Source organism: Conger conger, chromosome 5, assembly GCF_963514075.1.
Source record: "Conger conger chromosome 5, fConCon1.1, whole genome shotgun sequence".
NCBI classification, from domain to species: Eukaryota; Metazoa; Chordata; class Actinopteri; order Anguilliformes; family Congridae; genus Conger; species Conger conger.
The window spans coordinates 33636552-33655342 of record NC_083764.1 but is presented as its reverse complement, the minus strand read 5'-3'; the positions used below and the strand labels follow the sequence as shown (position 1 = coordinate 33655342).

Below are 18791 nucleotides of genomic sequence, written 5' to 3'. Positions count from 1 at the left end.
GTGCAAAGTGCATACCCATAACCAGGGATAAGTGCGCTGAAAGATCCTAGAGGGAAGTACAATTTGAACTGCTACCAGTACAACAAAGATAAGGACTAGGGCCTATTGGAATTGTTTTTTATTATTATCTGTTTATACCGCACCACGCACATATGAATCAACAGCTTACCTAGCCAAACAAAACGAGCAAAGGTATCATCCTAATAACACAATCAAAGACAACAGTTAAGGTTTACAGGGAGGTAGGGAGGGGATTTGCATACCATATCTCCCCCATGATTACAAACCAATGTGCTTTTCCTATTTTTTAGTTTGGCAGTAGAGCTAATGTAACAAACACGTTAATGTCATAAAAGGTGGACAAAGTAAAAAATTAACATTTTTTTTTTAAAGGTTGCATTTATTGTCTTACAAGACCCATGAATAAGAAGTCAGATAAGAAATGATGCACAAAAAAGTAAAAAAGAGGAACTGTAAAACACAGCAAAACCTAAGATACAATTTTTTTTACTAGCAATTACCTTGTGTTTACTGCCTTGATTCTCAATTTCACCATACGAATGCCGCCACAGCCTAACGTTCATTCTTAAAACTAACAGCTTATCAAGAACTGCTTAAGGAGTGGAATGGGACAAGAGGGACTAAGTGGGTTATCAATACTAATATTCAGTTGAAAATGAGACCCAGGAATTTTGACCTGTAGAGATTTGTCGATGAGTTAGCAGAGTGCAAGTTACGCCGGATTGTCCTGTTAAATAAGGGAGCAGCATTTTTGCTTTTTACCATTAAGCCATTATTAGTCAGAAAGCGTTAAGTAATACTGTGATGTCTCCTATGTTATTAACATTACTGCCATCTGTTTGGAGGTCTGCCTTACGCTTATTTCTGTGCTTTTTCTTCTGTCGGTTGGTACATATGCGGTGCAAGCGAGCATGTGGGTAATGTTATTGAAGGGGAGGGGGGCCCGATGGGTCTTCATTACACCACTGCACAGGAAGTAGGCTGCTTTCCGGCAATGAAAAATGGATCAGTCATGATTACTGCAGTCAGGAAATGGAAAGGGGGATTGTTCATTTTACCCTGTCATTTCCACTTCCAGTGTGAGAATGGTGATGGCTCCTTATGGCCTTGGGGAGTTTAGTTCTTCATATACATTCTGTAAGAAGTGTCTGGTTACTGCTACTTTAAATATCTTTTATACACTATTTTATCTCACATTTTGGAGTATCTAGCTATTGGCATATCCAACTGCTGGACCATGTGCAGATTAGCATGCATGCTTTCCAAAAGGTCAGAGGATATTCAAGCCACGTTAGAGGTCTGTATATGTGATTTTGGAATTATAAACTGAGAAAAATGAAAAAACACATTCTGTGCATGCAGTTGTGAGGAGTAAAACTCTTGCTGCAGTTGAATTCTTTCGAATAGTAATTTCCTAAGAGAAGTAGAAGTCAATACGGCATCAAGTATATACGTGACAGTAGTCACGAGACATGCAAACTGCAAATGGCAACATCTCCACGTGCTTCACCTGGGCATGAACTGGGAAAGTTGTAGTTTTATTCATTTTATACTGCATTTATTACCAAGTAGGTTACATTTTTGCCTACATAGCATGAAACTAGCTAGCAAAACAATATATATTTATTTGCCCAGTCTAACATGATACAATAGTCAAGTAACTCAAGTAAATCAATAAAGACAGTGAAAAATATACACAAAAAAACTAAAGAAAAAATATTTATGTAGTCTGTGTTGCATCTACAAAAAATATTTTGGCTTATCCTTATAAAGTGATGACATGCCATACAAATGAACGTCAACATTTTATTTGGACCATTTGTCACCAGTCGGTTGCTGGTATGTAGACTACTACATTGACAACAGTGCACTTTCACGGCGCACGCCCGTAATTAGTTTGGTACCTGCGGGGAGAATAACTTGGCGCTGTGGGCAGTGTAACTGAAACTTCTGTGAAGAGAGCAAAACAGTGAGGCAGAGGCTTGGAGGAAAGCACTCTGACAAAAAGCATGAATACAGATTGAACAAAAATAGAGAAAAAAAAAAAAAAAAAAAACTGCTTCATTTATTTTTCTCCAAAATGTTATCTTTAATGGAACAGGGTAAATATACAGGCAATGGTCCTCACTCCACTCTCCTTCTGCAGTCTAATATCTGAAGCAGTGGTTCCATGGGAAATATCAGTCTCTCTCTGCAAGGGACACCAGGTGCGTATCGACCTCTGACTCTGAAAGAATCCTGGGAGGGAGAGGCAGACAGACAGATACATGTCACCCAGAATCAGAATTCAGCTGGGAAACTACAGCTATCAATTCAAATGGAGCTGCTTAGCTTACCCTTTCAACACCTTAAAATTGTGATGCCTTGTGGCCAAGGAGGTAACATCATTCAGTTCTCAGTTTTACAGAATACCTTGTCAGATCCGCTATAAATCCATTACGCGTCACAATGGGAAAATATGCCAAAAATGTAAAAATATAAAATCTACTCTAGTCCAGTCATATTTCCTGTTGGTTCTCCATGTTCTTTTGCGGTGCACAAGATGTAGCTTTGCAAATGAAGTGGTGATGAATATGACCGTTCATATGTTAATCGACTGTAAGCCCTGCCAACTCTAGCGACCTCAGCCAAAACATTCCATCAAGATGGCGCTACCCATAACAAAAACTCATGGGAAGCGGCCGCTTTCGGCCAGAAGTTAATGTTCGTTCAATGGTCATTTCTTTCCTGAGGAATTTAGTTTATGATTATGGTTGCTTATTGACCATCTCAGACACTAAAACACTCTGAAGTGAATTGGAAAACAACAAATAACTATCCAACGTCCCTGTGTTAGGAAGACCATGTTAGCTCACGATGGTCCAAACACCTATTCACTCCATTAAGCAGGCTGAGCCGTATAAGCCTGCCGGGTTCATAGTCTCTGGTTAGCAACAGCTTCCCCACCACAATGTCACTAAGCTGAAATGCATTGTGACGCGCACGGTTTTATGAAAATGGAAGGAATTAGCCTTTACTGTTTCACTAGAACATAAAAATGAGGTAACAAACATGCATAATCCCTTATCCATAGCATAGGAAAAAAAGATCTGTCAATTCAAAAGAGACACACCAATTTGCACTGTAAGGGCAAAAAAAGAAAACCTATGGAATGGTTGCAAACTTTTTGGAAGAGGATGCAAATGCACGTTATCCTCATGGACGATGAGGAAGATGGTGAGGGAAGATATAATGAGCCCAGGGATCACAGTTTAAGAAATTGGTTGCACCTTGGGGTTACCAAGTCTCAAAAAAATCCAAACACATTCTGTTATTTTTAGTCTTTTCTTTTAGACATTGGATTTGACAATGAATATGAGGTTACAGTGCAAACTTTCACCTTTAATTTGAGGGTATTTACACTGGGGCACTTTCTTGCACCACAATTTTTAATGAATGAATGAATATAAGCAATGAAATATTGATCCAATGGATTGATTATAGGAGCACTGTCATGCTTTTTTCACTTGAGCTTATTTGGATGAAATGCTTAAACTTTGTGTGTGGGCATTTTTAAAATCACCATCAGTGTAGCCTTTTCCTAGATATGGGGCAAAACCAACATGTCCAGTGATGTCACTAAAAAATGCCGACACACATAATTGAAGCATTTAATCTTCAATTCAATTTTTAAGTAAAAAAAGTGTGACAGTGCTCCTTTAATAAGATTGTGGCACTAACCCCATGCCCAGTGGAAAACCATCCAAGACTCACATAAGTTATAATGTACGTCCTCAATTTAAAAAATATATATACGGCCCCTGTGCCTTACCTGAATTTTGGGTCCTCTGTAGTGATGACCCCAATCTCCAGTTCAGAGGGTTTGAAGTCAATAGACAACACTGTGGACAGACAGCTTATTGCCGTCTTTCAGAGAAAGAGGAATGCACAATGACGAAAATTAACTAAGAAATGTATTCACAATACAGACCAACCCTGTAGCCCCAACAAATCACACAAACAATGGAAGAACACATTTAGCATAATCATTTAATAACAACACAAATCTTCCTATATGGCCTGCAGAGAATTTATTTTCATTAAATGCAGAGATATGATCTTCGGTTACAGACTATCCACTCAACTGAATAGGAGATGAGCCCAGATGCACTATGGGCAATTATGCATTTTCAAGGTTGTTTTTATTATACAATACATGGACTTTATTTGTTACATTAATTACATTACATTAATGGCATTTGGCAGACACTCTTATCCAGAAACTGAGCAGGAGACAATCCTACCCTGGAGTAATGCAGAGTTAAGGCCTTGCTCAAGGGCCCAACGGCTGTGCGGATCTTGTGACTACACCGGGGATTGAACCGCCGACCTTGTGGGTCCCAGTCATGTACCTTAACCACTACACTACAGGCCGCTCATACCTTGTTACCTTACCCATGTAAGAAATTGGTCTCTGATGCCAATATGTCTGGTGGCCACACATTCTCTGGATCTTATGATATTTGTAATACAGTCGGTACACAATGATTACTGGTAGAATAGTGGCTTGGAGTAAGAGACTAGGAACTACTCAAGTCAACAGACATGCTAATTTAATCACCACAGGATTGAACACACTACAGCCTACTTGATAGGTGTTTGGGGGGGGGGATAATACAGCTACAAAATAAGATCCTGATAAATTATTAAAATGAAAGGCATACATTTCATTTAACTTTCAAAGTTTCTGAACATTTTTGAACCATTTCTGTGTTCTGAACCACCCCATTCGAGAAGAGTTTGTATCTACGGTTCTACTGCATTTTACAGAGGGAACATGTTTTACCTCAATGGTTTGCTCAAAGGTCCAGTCCAGTTTCTTCTTTACCTTCTTCTCCAGGAAGCTGGTGGCCTCAGTCTGCTTCACACCGGCCGCTGTTGCTTTGAAGCCGCAGTAGTACCCGGCAGGGTCACACTTATAAACCTGAGGGCCGCACTCTTCATCCACACCAATCACAATCATGCCTGCAGTATACAAAGAAAAATCCCAATAATAAATATCCAGCCTGAAATGCAAAGATAAAGCTCACCAATCACAATCAGAACCATTTGCAAGGTATTTATTTTAGTAATTTAGCAGTTATCCATAATAACAAAAGTCCATACGTAAAGGTTTAGGCACTAAGCAGAGACCATCAGTGTCATCACCAACAGCTGCAGGCAGAACCTAAACAAAGTAATGTCAAGTGGCATAATAATCCAATAAGGAGACTGTGGATGTAGAGCTTTAACAGGGAGTTCTCCCAGTTTTGAAATAGTCAGCCACAGATGGTTGGGCTCTGTACAGAATCGCAATGTTTCATTAATGGACGTCTACTGTCCATTTTGTCTTTCTGATTGTCTAATTCGACATTACACATGGCCATTCCATTATACATTATGCATCATTGCATGTGATAAAAATCATAATCCAAAGCAATTTACAGTTGATTAGACTGGGGGGACAATCCCCCTGGAGAAATATGGGGTTAAGGGCTTTGCTGAAGGGCTCAACAGCTGTTCAGATCTTGTGGCTACACCAGGGCTTGAACCACCAACCTTCCGGGTCCCAGTCATGTTCCTTAACCACAAGGCTACAGGCTGCCCCGTTAACTCAACTCAACTGACAGTGTAAGGAGCTTAATTTTCAGCTGAAGACATGATTTTACACAGAGAACTACAAAATTGGGATATTTCATAAGCTACCAAAGATATGTTGACTGAGAATGTGAACAATTTATTTTGTGTAGTTCATATTCTCAGCAGTAAATGAACACATTGCTCTTTAACCGAGCCAGTGTTTGTCTGCTGCCCAGCACTTGCTTGGACTTCTATTTTCTTTGCCCACAATGGAGCTGTAAAAACGCAAATTGAAAATTGCATTAGGCCACGAAAACTGGCACACTTCCAGTAGGGTATATAGCCAATATCAATGGAAATGTTCTTCTGAATGATAGGCAACTAAAGCGATAGCATAGCTAGGATTAGTTGCTATCAGCACCTAGCGCCATTAATATGAGCCGCAGTGGAGGCTCCATAAGTAAAACATTGAGACAGAACAGAGAAAAATGGGGACTTCTCTACTTAAAATTTGGAGTGGGATTCCGTTGACATCAGTAGACAGTTTGAGTTAGACAGCGGTGTGAAAGCGGGGAATGGTTGCTTGTGTGTGAATCAGGTTTTAGGCTATGTTTTCATTCGACTAGTGGATCAGACAATGGCGAGTCAACAAAGAAACAAGATAAATTACCTAGCATAAAAAATAAGTACAGAAAGGCCAATTCCTTTGTTTTTGCAATACACAAAATAAGAATTTAATCTTTTATTTCCTGGCATTTACACCTAGATGTGTTAAACTACTTAAAGGAGCCCTGTCACACTTTTTTGATTTGAGCTTATTTGGATTAAATGTTTAAATTATGTGTAGGCATTTCTTAAATCACTATCATTGTAGCTGTTTCCTAGATATGGGGCAAAACTTATCAAAACAAACATGTCCAGTGACATCGCTGGACAAGTTTGGCTTGAATCTCCAGTCTGTGTTACCCAGAAGGCGCTCAAACTCCACCCATAAATGCAGAAACTGGTTTATAGATGGCCACCCATCCAGGCGATCATGACACTCCCAGGATAATACAGTAACGTTAGCATGGAGATTCAAGCCGAACCCATCCTTTGATGTTTTGCCCCATATTTTGAAAAAGGCTATACTGATGGCGATTTAAAAAATGCCAACACATACAATTTAAGCATTTAATTCAAATAAACTCAACTAAAACAATGGAGACAGTGCTCCTTTAATCGAGATTTACCTGCATAACAGGGTGAAAGTCTTGGCTTTACAATGTACTTTACTGCAAATCGCAATGGACTGCTTAAACGACACCACTTCCGGGTCACGCCACGCCCACGAATAAATTGATAGATTTAGATAATTGAGTTGATAATTAGATCATTAGTTGATTAAATAGATAATTGAGTTGGTTCAACGGATACGGATGATGCCGTACTCGCTCACACCTAGCCAAAACTTGATTGAAAGGGGAAAAAAAACAAAAAGACATTGAAAAGACAAGATTCTACACTGAAAACAAATATTTGATCAGAGGAAATTCCAAAATATTCCATTTTTTAAATTTATTTTTTTACAATGCTCCTGAGTATGGGTCACGCAGAGTATGGGTCACGCAGAGTATGGGTCACGCAGAGTATGGGCGATGCGGAGTATGGGCGATGCGGAGTATGGGTCATGCGGAGTATGGGTCATGCGGAGTATGGGTCATGCGGAGTATGGGTCATGCGGAGTATGGGTCATGCGGAGTATGGGCCATGCGGAGTATGGGCCATGCGGAGTATGGGTCATGCGGAGTATGGGCCATGCGGAGTATGGGCCATGCGGAGTATGGGCCATGCGGAGTATGGGCCATGCAGAGTATGGGCCATGCAGAGTATGGGCCATGCAGAGTATGGACGATTATGGGCGATGCATGGTCTAGGGATTCATGTCTGCATACAAACGGTGAGAAAAGGGGCTGAAAACAGCCAGGTGAGCTGTACTCTGTGTTCGGATTAGCATCTAGGTCAGGAGAAAGGAAGACGCACTCACAGCAGCCCAGTGGTCTCATCTCGGCATTCTGTGTGTAGACTTGAGAGATATCCGCCATTCGTTTGCACAGCATGTCCACAGGGATCTCATAGCCATACTTGTATTGCCAGTTGGCTGCTTCATAGCGGGCTCTCTGGACCTGTGATTTGCTGTCAGCTTTTGAAAGGGAGGGGTTAAGGAGAAGAGCTCAATAAAAACACAGTCTAAAACAACCCTAACACAAAACCAAACTAATCAGGGAGGATCAAAAGATGGCGGTGGGTGTCTGTGTGGAATGCATTAAAATCATATTAACTGCATACCTCTGAGTGGATTACCCATTTTACCATGATCACTTGCCAAAAATTAAAACAAAAGCATTGATTTATTTAGATGGATGTTTAACTAAAAGTTACTGACAGCTACCATAGAAACAACCAGTTATCAGACACTCATTCTAGTCAAGAAGGGTCATTCCGTGAAAAATCTACCAAAGGTGTGGGAATTGACCACTCCAATTTTGCTCAAAACGCAGTATTATTTCAAAATGGTGAATTACTGAAAGTACATCATCTCCATGCACTGAATAATTATATGCTACACTGACATTTGCACATTGACATTTGTTGAAGTCCCAATTTAACAGACTTAGTGTGTGATGCCTTGTATTATACCTGTCATCCCAGACATCACACAGCCAATATTCTCAGTTATTCTGAATAGGTGAGTGACAGTACTGGAATCCAATAGCTTGTCCTGCAGCAAAAAGAGGGATGGAGGGGAACAGAGGGAGAGTACATTACATCAAGTAATTAAAAAAAACAGACATTGTTATCGAATTTCATTCCAGACAAGTGTAGTCCTTTCGTGGTATAAATACCAACTTCGTCCAACTTACCGGTACTTTTTTCTGTGTGACAACTACTGCGCAGTCTTTGCCTCTGACAGCTACAGAAGTCAGTCCGCCTTGATTTATAGCCTTGAATGCATATTCTGTCAAAAATTAAAGCATGCAAAAAATACAATCTTAAACGCGACTAGCAGCAGTAATATATTGTTGGAATTCATCTATAAAATGGCAATTTATTGACCAATAATTTCAGAGTTCGAGAGGAATTGCAGCAACAAACACTCTCAAACCACAACACTGTTTATACCTCCCCCTTCTCTGAACACGCTGACATTGAACCCCGCCTCCCCCACACACGCCATTGGCTGAGGCAATTAGAACCAATTTTCAACCAATGATCTTGAATTATTGTACAGATATAGATGTTTTGGTACATGCCAGCCCGTCAACTGCATATTTTGAAACCCGAATATAAGGACTATAAACACAGGCAGAAGGTGAGTCAACATGTCAGTGAGCCATTTTCAATGATAGGAAGTGATTGGTCTTGTAACAATGTTTTAACAAATATCTTACCTATTGTACCTTTAAGCCTAATGCAGAAAGTTTAATATCCATGCAATGCAGGAGGCCTGGCTGAACATAAAAAATATATATATATATATCTTAGTCTTGATTTTTATGAGGAGGTACTAACATTATGGACGTGACGCCACTGTGTTATGGATGTGACATGTCTGAAATGCACAATGTTTGAGGATCTACTTCCCAATTTTTATCATAACAAATTTGTTGTCATCTGAAATGATTAGTTAGTCTACATTTTATCAGATTTCAAAATGGTCACAATCGACTGTTTGGGACATAATACGTTTAATTGGGAAGTAAGTACATTTATTCTTTTCATGCTAAGATTGACATTACTTTGGAATTGCCTATGTTTTTTCCACAAGCGCTAATAAAAGGCTCATCTGCCATTCCAACTAACTAACATAACCCTGGAATGCACAACATGGGTTGGACCCATATTTATTTCCTATAGAATTTGATGCATAGCTGAGCTTCTCTTTGTTACCGCCATTTAATTAATTAATCTACTCACACAATATTTATCATAATGGACCCATATTTATTTCCAATGTGATTTGATGTCTGGCTGAGTGGCGCATTGCTATATCATGAGAAATTGTTCATACAGAAATATTTAATAATCTATAATCTGTCAAATGTGGGCCAGACTTCCCCACCACCCTCCAACCTTCACAATAGAAGGCCAATGGCTAGCCATCATTCCTGTCTTCAATATTTGGGAAGCATAATATCTGACTACAACACAATGGATGATGAGATAGAAAAAAATGCCTCAAACAAACCTCAGCATCTGTTGGTTGTCTAAAGGAGAGTGGTTTCCTGAACAGATTTTCCTGAACATCCATGCCAATATTCTAGTTTACCGGGCAGTCTGCATCTCACTGCACTTACAGTATGGATGTGAGGCATGGACCATCTACAGCCACCATCTCAGATGCCTGGAGGCCTTCCATTTAAGTTGCCTTCAGAAGATGGTCAGCATCACTTGGAAGGTCAGAATGCCACACACAGAGGTGCTGGAATGGGCAGGCAGTTGCAGTGTGGAATCCACCCTGAACCTCCATCAACTCAGGTGGCTTGGGCATGTTATTCATATACCTAGCCAGAGACTCCCACAGTCCTCTATAGCCAACAACTCTACATTTGAGCCAACACACAGCTGGTTGCCAGAAGAAGCGGTTCATGGACCAAATGAAGACCACATTGAAGAGATGTCTGATCAGCCCCTCTTCATTGGAAGAACTTGCTTCCTGCTGCACCATCTGGCACTCTCAGTCCTCAAAGGGCGTGCAGTTTATGGAGAACCAGCATACATAACATTGTATAGCAAAGAGGCATGCCCATAAACAAATCCCAACCAATGTCTGTGTGGCTATATTCATTAGTGAGATGTTGTGTAGACCTGGTAGTAAAAATCCGTCTCCACAATGGGGAAATATTCTTGCACTCAGTGAATGAGTTAGGGACAATCACTCTTCTAAAGCATGAGAAGAAATAATGTTGAAATAATAATAATAATAATAATAATAATTCAAATAATGACTTATGATATCAAGAACATTATATAAGAACATTATATAATTAATTCCTGGACTATGAAATTCTGAGATTAATGTATGTGTTCTAATAAAAAAAAAGTTATTGCAATGCTGACTAATCCAGAATTTAAGATTGATCGCCGGGTAACGAACATAGCTAACAGTAAAGATTGGATTCAAATACATTCCATGCAAACAAACCTAGCGTACTACGTCTGAATACCATTATCCAGAAAAAGAATTCGAAAAGAAATGCATATAAATGGACTGCAATTGCTGAATAATACGTTGACACTTAACACAATAGGAGCGCTAGCTAGACACTGCTTCCTAAATGTATCCAGCGTATAATGCTGGCCAGCTAGCTTGCTTTCGATTCATTTAAGCAAATCACAGTTGCCCGCTAATGTCAGGCCTTCGCAGCATGATACCAAGTGTCCTCATTAAGGGAACATAGCTAGCTAAATAAACACGGGCAGATTATATAATGTCACACAAGTTATACATCTTAAAATACTTAAAATCTGAAAAACCCCAATAAAGTATACAGTATCCGTGTAGGCACTGTGTACAATGACCGAGCAGTTAGCTAACGTTAGCTAAATTCAGATATGCTTTCCAGAAAAGAAGATTAAAACACTCCGTACTCACCTACTTGATAAAGACGACCCTCTGGAGAAAAAATGGTAATGTGACGATCGAAACCCGCACTTGACCCTCGGGACATTGTGTTTATGTTTATTTATTTGGCAAGTATTCCAGACAATGATATGTCACACTGAGACTGTCACTGCACAACAAGCAAAACTGTTGCAGCTATATTCCACTAGCGGGGTCAAAGTGGAAGAGGAGGGGTTTTAAGAAACTGAGGCTGCGTCATTGAACTGTGGAAGCGGTATGTAGGGGGGTGAAGACAGACAGCCTTATTTTTATTTGCTAAGCAACTTTTGTTTCTTAGAAAAGTCTCATTCCGCATCTGCTGGTATCAACTTTTGGAGAAAAAAAGAGATTATCACAGTTTAAAATGTGCAAGGTGAGACATGAAACCCCACTGGGCTTATATGGGAGCCTCACCCAAGAGACACAATGATCAGAAACCATTGCATGCAAATTATAGAAAAAAGAACTACAAAATTAACTATTATTTAAAGCAATCAAAGATAATTATAATTGAGAACAATAACTGAATATACAATATTTATACAGAATATAAAATGAAGAAAGAGATAAAGAGAGAGAAAGAAAGAAAGTGTGAAAGAGTGAAAGAAAGAAAGAAAAATACATGTAAGATACACAATACAAAATAAAAGCAACAATAAAGTAAAACAATAAAGTAAAACAACCAGTCCCACCAGAATTATGCGTCAGGCCACCCCCGGGCCGCAGCAAAGAGTCCACCAGGGCGCACCCACATCCCGCCCCTGACAGCCAGGGGAACAGGATGTGGGCCCACCCCAACAAACTCCTCGCCACAGCCCGAAAACGGCCCACCGCACAACTCCGGAAGCACTGAACAACTTAACAGATAAGACAAATTATTACTAAGTTGCTGTTACATTACTGATGAGGTCATTTTTTTGACTCTTCTTAAAGAATGATGAATAGACAATAGACAATGCTTACTTCCCTCCACTGGCTGCCTGTCATGGCTCGCATCAAATTCAAAACATTGGTGCTAGCCTTCCAAGCAGTTAAAGGGTCTTCCCCAGCTTATCTGCAAAAAATCATCAGACCCTACACCCCTGCCAGACCTCTTCGTTCAGCCTCCACAGGCCGCTTGGCACCTCCCCCTCTCAGAACCTCCACCTCACGCTCACGACTACTGTCTGTTCTGGCTCCACGGTGGTGGAACAAACTCCCCGTTGAGGTCAGAACTATAGAATCTCTCCCCGCCTTCAAGCGCAAGCTGAAGACGCACCTCTTCAAGCAGCACCTCTCCCCATCCCTCCCTACCTCCCTGTGAACCTTAATTGTTGTCTCTGTGACTTGCTTTGTGTATCGGTATTTTTAGTTGGCTAGGTAAGCAGTGTTTGGATAGTTAACTTTGGTCACTTTTGCTCTGTTTGTTTGTCTGTTTGTTAAAAAAAAAAATAAAAATAAAAAAAAGCCCCTTGTCCTTATCTTTGTTGTACAGGTAGCAGTTGAAATTGTACTTACCTCTAGGGTCTTTCAGCGAACTTATCCCTGGTTATGGGTATGCACTTTGTTGTACGTCGCTCTGGATTACATTATTACATTACATTATTGGCATTTGGCAGACGCTCTTATCCAGAGCGACGTACAACAAAGTGCATACCCATAACCAGGGATAAGTTCGCTGAAAGACCCTAGAGGTAAGTACAATTTCAACTGCTACCTGTACAACAAAGATAAGGACAAGGGCCATTTTTTTTTTTTTTTTTTTTTTTTTTTGAACAAACAAACAAACGAGCAAAAGTGACCAAAGTTAACTATCCAAACACTGCTTACCTAGCCAACTAAAAATACCGATACACAAAGCAAGTCACAGAGACAACAATTAAGGTTCACAGGGAGGTAGGGAGGGATGGGGAGAGGTGCTGCTTGAAGAGGTGCGTCTTCAGCTTGCGCTTGAAGGTGGGGAGAGATTCTATAGTTCTGACCTCAACAGGGAGTTCGTTCCACCACCGTGGAGCCAGAAAAGACAGTAGTCGTGAGCGTGAGGTGGAGGTTCTGAGAGGGGGAGGTGCCAAGCGGCCTGTGGAGGCTGAACGAAGAGGTCTGGCAGGGGTGTAGGGTCTGATGATTTTTTGCAGATAAGCTGGGGAAGACCCTTTAACTGCTTGGAAGGCTAGCACCAATGTTTTGAATTTGATGCGAGCCATGACAGGCAGCCAGTGGAGGGAAGTAAGCAGGGGGGTGACGTGTGAGTATTTGGGAAGGTTGAAGACCAGACGAGCTGCTGCATTCTGGATGAGTTGGAGGGGTCTGATGGCGGATGCTGGGAGGCCAGCCAAGAGGGAATTGCAGTAGTCCAGGCGGGACAGAACCATCGCTTGGACCAGGAGCTGGGTCGAGTAGGGGGTGAGAAAGGGGCGGATTCTCCGTATGTTGTAGAGGAAGAACCTGCAAGACCGGGTCACCGCCGCAATGTTCTCGGAGAGGGACAGTCTGCTGTCCATCACCACGCCGAGGTTCCTTGCACTGGGTGACGGCGTGAGTGTGGTATCCCCGAGAGAAATGGAGAGATCCAGATGGGGAGAGGTATTAGCAGGGATGAATATCATTTCAGTTTTACCTGGGTTGAGCTTTAGATGGTGGTTGTCCATCCAGCTCTGGATGTCCCTCAGGCAAGCAGAGATCCGGGCTGAAACCTGCGTATCCGACGGCGGGAACGAGACGAAGAGTTGGGTATCGTCCGCATAGCAGTGGTAGGATAGCCCATGTGCAGTGATCACAGGGCCAAGGGAGCGAGTGTAGAGAGAAAAAAGAAGCGGGCCAAGGACTGAGCCCTGGGGAACCCCTGTGGCGAGGGGCCGAGGTGTCGATACCGAACCAGCCCAGGCAACCTGGAAGGAGCGACCAGAGAGGTAGGACTCAATCCAGTCCAGGGCTGTGCCACAGATGCCCGTTGCTGACAGGGCAGACAGGAGGATGGAGTGATCCACAGTGTCGAAGGCAGCAGAGAGATCTAGAAGAATGAGGATAGAGGAGAGGGAGGCTGCTCGTGCGGCATGAAGTGACTCACTGACGGAGAGGAGCGCAGTCTCTGTCGAGTGGCCCGATCTGAAGCCAGACTGATGGGGGTCTAGCAGGTTGTTGTTAGAAAAGAAAGAAGAAAGTTGAGTAGAAGCAGCTCGTTCTATAGTTTTAGAAAGGAAAGGAAGAAGAGATACCGGGCGGTAGTTCTGGATGATGGAGGGATCCAGGGTAGGCTTTTTTAGCAGCGGAGTGATGTGGGCCCTCTTGGAGGATGCCGGAAAACAGCCGGAAGACAGGGAGGAGTTGACAAGGGAGGTGACAAATGGGAGAATGTCAGGTGTGATAGTTTGGAGAAGAGAAGAGGGGATAGGGTCAAGGGCACAGGTTGTAGGGCGGTGGCAGAGCAGGAGTTGAGAAACATCAGAGTCCGTAAGGGGGGAGAAAGTGGAAAAGGAAGGGATGGGCCTAGAGGGGGGGAGGGGCACAGTGAGGGGGGTGGATAAGAGCGTCTGCCAAATGCCAATAATGTAATGTAATGTAAAAAACAAATAAGCAGACTTGATACACATTTATATCATAAACATTCATAATTGCAAGTTTTTGGAACAGAGGTTTCGAGCTAGAACGTGGTTCAGAAAAAGTAGCTATTCTAACAAATTGCTTATGTAATGTAAAAAGGTGTTTAAGGTTTGATCTGTAGGTGCTTGCCCATACTACATTACAATAGGAAAGAAAAGGATAAACTAAGGTGTAATACAGAGAAATAAGAATTTTTCTAGGTAAGACGTATCTTATCCTGCTGATGATACCAATATTCTTGGCAACTTTGTTGCAGATAAATGATATATGTTTTTTACAATTTAGATTTTCGTCAATGTAGACTCCTAAAAACTTGGCGGGCTGCACTCTGTCTAATGAATGATGAGATATGTAGACCTCTTTATTAAGGGTTGTTTTTTGTCTATTCTTTGGTATGACCTGCATATAAGATGTTTTTTTGATGTTGAGTGATAATTTATTTTTTTGGAACCAGAGATGTACTTTACTAAGCTCAGTGTTAGTTTTGCTAATCAGGTCTTCATAATTTCTATCAGACAAGAACATATTAGTATCATCAGCAAAAATTATAAAAAACATATTTTTGGCAACCAAATATAAATCATTAACATGAATAATAAAAAGCAGCGGACCAAGTACTGAACCTTGTGGTACACCACATGTTAAGTTCTTATAGCTAGATTCAGTACCATTCCATGAGACAAACTGTTTGCGATTTGTTAGATAGTCACAGAACCATTTGAGCTCAGTCCTCCCAATACCATATAGTTGCAGCTTCTTTGCCAGAATATCATGATCAACGTGTCGTGTCTAGGAAACGACAGAGTCCAAATCTTTAATTTGTCGAAAAACATCTTCGTGAGGGAAAAGACGACACCAGGCAGCAAGATCTTCAGGAAAATCAGACTTTATTAGCACACGTGCATAAAGCCGGATCAGCTCCCCAGAACTGAACCCCGACTGGCATTTGTACACCCATTTTATACACAGTTACTCCACCTACAACTCCTCCTCAAACCTCATTCTGGCAAATCACCCACACTTTTCTTATCGTAACGCCTCCCAACGCTCCTCCCACAACGTCATTGTGGCAAATTGCCAACGGTCCTTATGCTCTGCCAACTCTGTACAAAGTTCAGGGCATTCTGCCAACTACGTGTCCTCACTTCACCCCGCACCTGCTCTTGGCAAACTACCAGATCTCATAAAGTTCTGGATGCCCTCCCTCTAACACGTCATCCATACACGTCACTCTGTATCTTTCGCTTTTATAAGACGAACTAAGCAGCAGTAATCATTGAAAATATACAGACAAACTAAACATTTAATTAATATTCACTTCTAATATACTTTTATAATATACAGACATACTAAACATTTGATTAATTATTCTCTTCTAAGGGAGTAAATGTACGTAGCATTCTTTGCTCTCCTTTCGACAGTTTTCACTGTGGTTTCTTGCGTTTTCATAAGCTCAGCTGTAATTAATGTTCGAGGTCAAATGGATACACTCCTGGCATAAACCATTGAGAGTCCCGGAGAAATCAGCTGTACAGTCATATCTTGCTCTGCCCGTGTCCTTGACAGTTTGGTCTACACAGTTCAAGACGGCCCCCCCTGCCAGCTGGCTGGGCTCACTGTGTAATCCTAGCACAATTTAGCAGTTAATCAGTTTGGAACTATACAGGGTACATATCATACTTTAATACAGATATATTGATAAACTTTTAGCACACATCGTCGAGAGTTTTGGAGGAACCAGCCTGCTCACTAAGGCGGAGTCTGATTTTGACTTGTGATTGGTTATCATGCTTTTAGGAGGGAGATCTTTCATTCTGTGAATTTTCCCCTACAATTCAAAGGAGATGGGATGGTAAGGTATGCTTTATAAAGGTTGTGTTTTTTTTTTCTTTAGCCCTTTTGTGAGCCATGATGTAGGTTTTATTTCACACCTTTTTGTTTCCTGGTAAGGGAATGCAATATCAAAAAGTTTGAAAAATAATTGGAAGAATATATCATATGCTTTCTGGGCATCTCCCTCCATCTCCACTGAATGCCATGGACTTTCATTCAATGACAAAATGAATCTTTTAATATTGGACTGACTGAAGTTTCTAAATACTGCCACTTGTTTGCAGTTTTTGGGAGGAGTAATCTGTGCTAGATGGAACATAGGGAGGTGGTCAGATAGATCTGCAAATAGAACACCTAATATGCCAGGATCATCAGTTGAGTTACTAAATATATTATCAATTAAGGTTTTGTTTGTAGCTGTGATTCTTGTAGGTTTGGTGATGAGAGGATAGAAGGCAGAGGCACTCAGATGGTCAGCAAAAGCGCAGGATTGGGGGTGCATTAGATTTATATTAAAGTCACCCAAGAGATAACAACTTTTGTTCTCTGATGAAATTTTGCTCAAAATAGCGTTAAGACATTTAATAACTGAGTTTTGATTGGAGTTAGGAGGCCTATAAATGCAACCAATTATAACATTGTTCTGCTGGATACCAGTAATAAGTTCAATGAATATAGCTTCAGCATCCTGGCCTAGTGAAATTTCTAGGTCGGGGCGAAGAGAGAATTTAAGTTGATCCTGCAGAAATAGGGATACGCCACCACCAATCCTGTCTTGTCTGTATATGATTATAGCCTTGAATGTTAAAAAGAGACACTTTCTCACTAGTTAACCATGTTTCTGTTAGGGCAATTACCTTGAATTGTATGGAAAATAAAGAAAGATAATTGGTGAGATCATCAAAATGTTTAGGTAAACTCCTGATATTTAAATGAAAAAAAGAAAAAGATTCATTAGGACTGGTAGCCTTAACAAGAGTATTAAATGATTCTGTAGTAAAATAACTACATGAGTTCTTACTAGAACCATAACTGAGATTGATATCAGGGTCAGCATTAACAAAAGATGAGAGATGTTGGTTAGAGAAGGTAGTATAATCAAGTTCCTCATCAAGTAAATGTGAGACATTCAATAATTCATCAGTGTAAGACATAGTGGGAAAATAGAAAAAATAAAAATCAAATAATCAATTGAAAGAAGAATAAAGGATAAATGAAGAGGTGTCCATTCAGCCATTGGAAACTTCATTGGAAACTTCATTACGAGGTTTACGTGGAGGGAGCACTACAAGCTGGTCATACTTGAGAAAAGCAAACTTCCCTTGCTTACGTGCATCTCTGAGCTGTGGCAGCAGGTCTTTCCTTTTCTGGCGGACTCTCTCTGAGAAGTCCTCATTGATAAAGAAATCAGTCCCCTTCAGTTTCTTTGCTTGCTTTAGGATTTCCTCCTTGTCCTTGTAGCACAGTAGCTTGACGACTACAGGTCTCGGACGCCCAGTGGCTGTGAACTTCCCCGTTCGGTGGGCTCGCTCGATCTCCACCAGCTTTGGGTCCATCTTGAGGTGGTCTGCAAGTAGCTTCTTAGCCTTGAGCTGAGATTCATCCCATGACTCTGTATTGACATCAGGAATGCCGTCAATCACAATATTATTCCTTTGTGACTGATTCTCCAGATAATCAGCTTTAGAAGAAAGGTTGTCAAGGGTTGTTTTGTATTCTTCAAGTTGAGTAGAGACTGACTGAGAGGCACTGTTGTTAGTAGTATTGGCCTTCTTGAGCTCATCAACTTCTTTCTGGGAGTATTGAAGGCTGCACTTTAACTCTTGTACTTCTTTGACAAGGTCATCAACCCTTTTGTTTGTTGAGTCCAGAATCAGCTGCATAAACATTTTGTAGGACTTTTCCTGCTGATCAATCAACTCTTTAAAATAGGTTTTCTGTTGATCCATTAACTCATGAAACACAGCAATAGATATATATTCGTCATCTTCCATGAGCTCAGATGTAGCAGAAGCAGGAGCAGTACCTTTAATCTTCTTGGGCGGCATAGTAGACTGAGACTCCAGAGATGTAGGCTAGGCCGGGCTTGGTGGATGTAGCCTGGGCTGAGCCAGCT

At 41.1% G+C, this 18791-nt stretch overlaps 1 protein-coding gene across 2 annotated transcripts; it reads right to left on the bottom strand.

Annotated features, from left to right (window-relative positions):
• Nucleotides 1–1557: 1557 nt before the first annotated feature.
• Nucleotides 1558–11452, bottom strand: LOC133128663 (proteasome subunit alpha type-6). 2 transcript variants are annotated; one of them, XM_061242372.1, is made up of 7 exons: nucleotides 11255–11452; nucleotides 8523–8617; nucleotides 8299–8380; nucleotides 7646–7801; nucleotides 4847–5025; nucleotides 3833–3927; nucleotides 1558–2259 (listed from the first exon to the last, which is right to left on the bottom strand). In XM_061242372.1, exons 1-7 carry the CDS (start codon nucleotides 11328–11330, stop codon nucleotides 2202–2204), a joined length of 741 nt encoding a protein of 246 aa, XP_061098356.1. In that variant the 5' UTR covers nucleotides 11331–11452; the 3' UTR covers nucleotides 1558–2201. The 2 variants fall into 2 exon arrangements, with proteins under 2 accessions (XP_061098356.1, XP_061098357.1); XM_061242373.1 differs by having other exon boundaries at nucleotides 11259–11406.
• Nucleotides 11453–18791: the final 7339 nt, after the last annotated feature.

Coding starts and splice junctions, on each gene's coding strand:
- LOC133128663 (XM_061242372.1), bottom strand. CDS start 11,330: ATGTCCCGAGGGTCAAGTGCGGGTTTCGATCGTCACATTACCATTTTT. Junction 7,802..8,298: donor TGTGATGTCTGGGATGACAG/GTATAATACAAG, acceptor CCCTTTCAAAAG/CTGACAGCAAATCACAGGTC. Junction 3,928..4,846: donor CCTTTGAGCAAACCATTGAG/GTAAAACATGTT, acceptor TTTCTCTGAAAG/ACGGCAATAAGCTGTCTGTC.